We start from the raw sequence: 5,123 nt of genomic DNA, 5'->3' as shown, positions 1-5,123 counted from the left end.
CCCGCCCCCGGCGCTGCCATCCTCCCCAGCCCCACGGGGGCGTCATGAATTAGTATACAGGCACTGGGCTGCGGCTCGATACCAACCGAGCCCTAGGTCAGCACCAGGCAGCAGAAGGGACGAAATGTCAGATGCCATAGAGCGGCAGAACGAAGCAAAACGGGAGTACATTGAAACCACGTTATTTCCAAGCACTGCGCCACTTGTTATCCAAAATAATAAAAAACGCTATGAGGTCCGTCTAACTTGGGGAGGTCACTGACATGGCGCGCAGCGTGCCTGGACCTGGCCGGCTGGACCGCCTGCTGAAGAGTGACGCGGCAGCATTCCTCGTGGGCCGCCGCCCCGCCCCGCCCCGCGAGGAAGAGGCTCCTTCCACAATTAAAAATCGATGACGATTTGCGATGCGCGTGACTGACTTGAGCCCAGCGCCGGCAGGCAGGCAGGACCGGCAGGAAGAGGAGGAAGCCCAAAGGGGTTGTCACCCGGCGGCGCCACGCCGTGGCACTGCGCGACTGTGCAGGTGCGCGCAGCTGCAGCTGCGTGCGGCCGCGACACACGCGGCGGGGAATTTAAATCAGCAGCGGGGAAATGGAGAATGCCCGCCGCGCTGAGAGGGGTCCCTGGCCCCTGCTGGCAGCTGAATGGTGACAGTGAAACGCATCCCGACATGCATAAGCCGCGGCGGCGGCGGTGCCAGAGAGCCGTGCGCGGAGAGCGGCGAGGCGGTCCTTCCCAAAATACCTGAGCGATGTGCATTCCCTCGCTGCCCCGCGGCACGCGACACACGCCCACGCGCGCGGGGGCGGGGGGAAGAATCATCGACCCAAAACCCCTCCGAGCCGCAGCCGACTGCAGCGCGGCAACGCAAGGCTTGTTTACACCAGGCGAGGGAAGGCCGGCCCGGCCGGGGCCCACGGCACAGCGGCGCGCTTGCAGCAGCGACATGGGGGTGTGATAATTGTGCCATGCGAAGTGAGCATCACCGTCACCGCCGCCAAGGCTGGGGCTAGAGGGGGAGGGGGGGAAGGCAGAGGAGAAAAGAGAAAAACCCCTCCGTGTAGGCGAGAGAAAACGTTGCCCGCCTTACAGGCTTTGGATCTTCCTAACTAAACCAATTTTGGTGAACAGACTTGAGCGCACACAAGAGTTGTCAAGTTCACGGGCAATTTCAACATAGTAGGCAACTAATTCATTTGGGGACAAGATTGCTTAAAGATTGACGGCATAGAATAATACAAAGGCGTCAATGTCGGAAACATACATACAATTTTCCTGTATATTAACCACCATGCAATCCACCGACCGTACTGCTTCGTGTATCAATATTCATGAATGAGCTGAATCCTTTCAATAAAGGAGCTGCTAGCAATCCAGTCGCACATAACCAAAGAAACGAGAAGGTGGAAATATTTCCACACTAGCATTGGATTTGTTCAAATGTTACACATTAATTTACTGGTTGATGAATACAAATCAATTAAAGGCAAAGAGACTGTGTCATAATTTTTAAAAATGACACCAATTATCTCAAATTAATTTGTGCTTGAATCTGTCAGATGGGACATGACATACATAAATGGACTACTGTCATAATCTGTGCGTACAGATCCGAAATGCACTGACCATCAGTTCAACCAGAACAAGAACCACTTTAGAATCGTCTGAAGACATTGCTGTTCAGCCGTTGGTAGGTGTTGTCAAATGTCACATTCAGGGCCCATATCAATGAATGTCAGACAGTGAGATAAGGCAGTGTAGAGAGGTTAACAGGCAACAGAACAAGGTGCCAGTTACAAAAGTTATCACATGACCAATTGTTCTCATGATCTCCCCAACTCGGAAAGAAAATAATATTTGTTTGAAGGAATAATGATTGAACCACCGATGCCATTCAATCAATGACATATAATATGAAAAGGGACCAGGGCCCTGCCTGAAGTGAAGTGTCTAGAGACGTGTGGCGGGTTCTTGGGACTTCAAATCCAAGGCAGGTCCAGAAAAAATTACTGAGTTACAATGTCATAAAATAAACAACTATATGGAACATTGACTAAACAATACAGCTAAATTATGTTCCATAATATACGTCGTCGACGTACAGCCATTTTGGTTTCCTCCCCATTCGACTGTCTAGAAAAGACTGTCAAAGGGCCTCTTATGTCAATGCAACATTTAACCACCAATATTTACAAAGCGTAGAAAGAGTACTCTTTACGAGACAGTCATACACTTACCGAAACAATAGAAATAATCCAAAAATGTACACGAAATTACACACACCCGCGGACACTACTTTCGACAGACGTTCGTTGGAGCAAACTGAATCAACTGAAGCGTTGCAGAGTACTGGGTACGTTCCTCATCTCCTCTCGGGTGCTGTCGGGGGAAAATCGACCGATGCGTTTTTAATGGCAAGAAATACAGTTCATGTTGGTCACTACTCATTCCAAATTACCTTCTGGGTCCAAAATTTACAACTGTTCTGAAAAACATACACACTCCATATACATACGCCTGGAAATGAACTTATCTTCTGCTCAGCCGGTGAGTTGCGGTGAGTTGCGGCTCCGTTGTGATAGGGACTCTAGATGGTGCCCGGTTTGTTTACTTTGGTTTATAGAAGGCAGACGATAGACGAAAACTGCTAAAGAAGAGTGAATAAAGCGAAACAAGGACGATAGTGCGAATCTGATGACGCATTTCTTCTTATTTCTGTGGTTTTCGTCGGTTTGGCATAATGTCAGGTATGACTGAAAATGAAAGAGCCTTCATTCGGGAATTTCTGAAGTTAATGAGTGACGATGCTGTTCGTGCCCTCGCATCCACTGTCACTCGGAAGATGGTGAAAGCAGAAACGAGAAGAGGTACTTTGTTTTGGTTAAGACCCTTTGCTTATTTATTAAGCAGCTGCATTTTAGATTATTTTTCTGGGATTAAACTTGAACGTTTAAATAAAAATTATTATGTACTTTTACAGCATGTGTGGATGCAATTGTACTACATTCAACCTCTCTCGATGAATTCCTTAAGCGTCAAAAAGTTACGAAAGAAAACCTTTTCAAATATCTTAATCAAAGAAAAGTATCTGTACCTAACACAGACAAGGCTGCATTAGAGCAGCAAATCAAAGAACTTATAACTGGTGGGAACCTTGCCCTATCAAGCCCATTACAAAGCCCTGTCAGACAATCTTTAGTTCCTACCTCTCCTTGGGCTGTCGGTGATCACAATAGTAGTTTAGGATCACCGATGCCTCTAACAAGCAATCAGCCATCTGGTGCTCACCTTCCATTTGCAGACCTCCATCTCCCCAGTGCTGCTCAGGTTCGCTTTACATTATATAATACTTGTTTACCTGTTAAATTTTTGCAACAATTAATACTAATTGTTTTCTATTGGTTGCAGTTGTACTTAGCTGCAACATCTGCTTCAAGAGTTACCATTGAAGAAAGAGTTACTACAACCACTTACTCCCATATGAGTGGAGCTGCTCTTTTTGCCAGTATGCCAGATCCAGACCCTCGAGACTCTGCTATTATTACCGAGTTTGCTAAGTGGTTTTACACTCGAGTCAACCAGCCTGGAGGTCTTGTGCCTGAAGACTTCTGGCCTGATGCTAATATTAACATGATTGTAAAACGTAAAACTGATGCTGATTACAAAGCAGAACAGGGCGGATCAAATACAGTATGTTTTATACCTGTGTTTTCAAAATTGAAATTGATTTTTATTACTTTTTCACACTTTTTCTTATTTTCAGGCTAGACTTCTAAATCAGATCTTAGAAGAACATCAATTGTATCTAAATCCTAACACAAGTGCCCAGGGTATATGGGGTCGAGGCAATGTAGGGGGCCTACTTTTAGTCTTGGTCTGTGGTACTTTGCATCAACGTGTTCCAGTACAGCATCGCCCTGGCATTGAACTTGGGCAATGCTTGGGAATGTTTGAAAACTTATTCCTACTTGCCCAAGATCCATTTGCGGAAGACAATTGGAAAATAAAAACTTTAGAGGTCATTTTAAGAAGTAACCCCTTAATTCAACAACTACCAACAATAGCTGATTCTGAACTTGCAAAAACAATCAGACTATGAGGTAGTATGTTATATTTTCCTTCTCATGCATTATTACTAATTTATTGACATTATGTTTGTGTCAATCTACATTGTGTCTCCTTTCTAATATGAAATGGAATGCTTTCTTTTTGTGCTTTCTCTCTTGTCTTCTACAGCTTCTTTCAGTTCAACCTCCTCCATCACGTAAAATATTTTCAATGAAGCAAGTAAATTAAAAATAAATCAATGTATGTTATGAATGCTACAGTATGGAGTATTCCCATCCACCTCTTTTTTATGATTGATCATATCAAATGGCAATTTGATTGCTTATGACTTTGTATGATATTTCCCTCGGCATATCTGTGGTACTCAGTTTAAATTTGTCATAACTCGGAATAACTTTTTTACATTTGACAGATCTAGGTATGTTCTTATTGTAATTATTTTGGCATTAGTTTGTCCTCTTACAAAGATCTCAGACATCAGAAATATATGTACATGTGACTTAGGTTTTCCTTCTACTGTGCCTATGTTCATTTTTAAGAGTTTTACACCTACTTCCAAGCTACGCAACATATTTCTGAATATCCTCATGCTTGTGTGTGTATTGTAAGTGAATTCAAAATTCAATATGGTGTTTTAGCACAAATGAGTACTTCAAATGACCTGGCAGTAATTATATTGTGTTTCTGCTGACTTTTGTTGTAGGTGTAATCTATCTGAAATTGAAACACTTGCAATTTAAAACCCAACATCAGTTGTACATAATTTTTGGACAAATATGTTGTTTCTATAAATTTGTTAAAGTGTCAGTATTATGACTCTTCTGGAGAATGGTCATACAAGGTGCTTAAAGTGCTTTGTTCTGTTGTTTGGTGTGAAGGTGCTCCACATTTGTTGAATGATAGATTTGTGATATTAGTAGATTTTTATAAATGCATAGTTAGGTAGGTTTAAGCTTGGGAAGAGTAACAATTGTCATTTAGTCAGATTATTCTGGTAATTTGAATTTTATTGCTTTAGGGATTACAACTTATTTTATGAAATTGAATTGGTATAA

At 43.3% G+C, this 5,123-nt stretch overlaps 2 protein-coding genes across 2 annotated transcripts in view; one reads left to right on the top strand and one right to left on the bottom strand.

Moving 5' to 3' along the window:
• LOC113203000 (lissencephaly-1 homolog) overlaps positions 1–2,396 on the bottom strand; it is a 34,693-nt gene extending 32,297 nt beyond the window's left edge. The window contains exon 1 of the mRNA XM_026417469.2: positions 2,238–2,396. The gene's annotated coding sequence lies outside the window, so the exon portion shown is untranslated. The remainder of the gene's footprint in view (positions 1–2,237) is intronic.
• Positions 2,397–2,587: 191 nt separating this feature from the next.
• LOC113203013 (uncharacterized protein C3orf38 homolog) lies at positions 2,588–4,757 on the top strand. Its single transcript, XM_026417492.2, has 4 exons — positions 2,588–2,867; positions 2,981–3,327; positions 3,409–3,690; positions 3,764–4,757. Exons 1-4 carry the CDS (start codon positions 2,741–2,743, stop codon positions 4,097–4,099), a joined length of 1,092 nt encoding a protein of 363 aa, XP_026273277.1. The 5' UTR covers positions 2,588–2,740; the 3' UTR covers positions 4,100–4,757.
• The last annotated feature ends 366 nt before the right edge of the window (positions 4,758–5,123 follow it).

The sequence above is a fragment of the Frankliniella occidentalis genome, unplaced genomic scaffold (assembly GCF_000697945.3).
Source record: "Frankliniella occidentalis isolate FOCC.00 unplaced genomic scaffold, Focc_3.1 Scaffold29, whole genome shotgun sequence".
Taxonomy (NCBI): domain Eukaryota; kingdom Metazoa; phylum Arthropoda; class Insecta; order Thysanoptera; family Thripidae; genus Frankliniella; species Frankliniella occidentalis.
Note: the sequence above shows the minus strand (reverse complement) of the source record. Positions and strands in the feature narration are given on the sequence as shown.

Coding starts and splice junctions, on each gene's coding strand:
- LOC113203013 (XM_026417492.2), top strand. CDS start 2,741: ATGTCAGGTATGACTGAAAATGAAAGAGCCTTCATTCGGGAATTTCTG. Junction 2,868..2,980: donor GAAAGCAGAAACGAGAAGAG/GTACTTTGTTTT, acceptor GTACTTTTACAG/CATGTGTGGATGCAATTGTA. Junction 3,691..3,763: donor AACAGGGCGGATCAAATACA/GTATGTTTTATA, acceptor TCTTATTTTCAG/GCTAGACTTCTAAATCAGAT.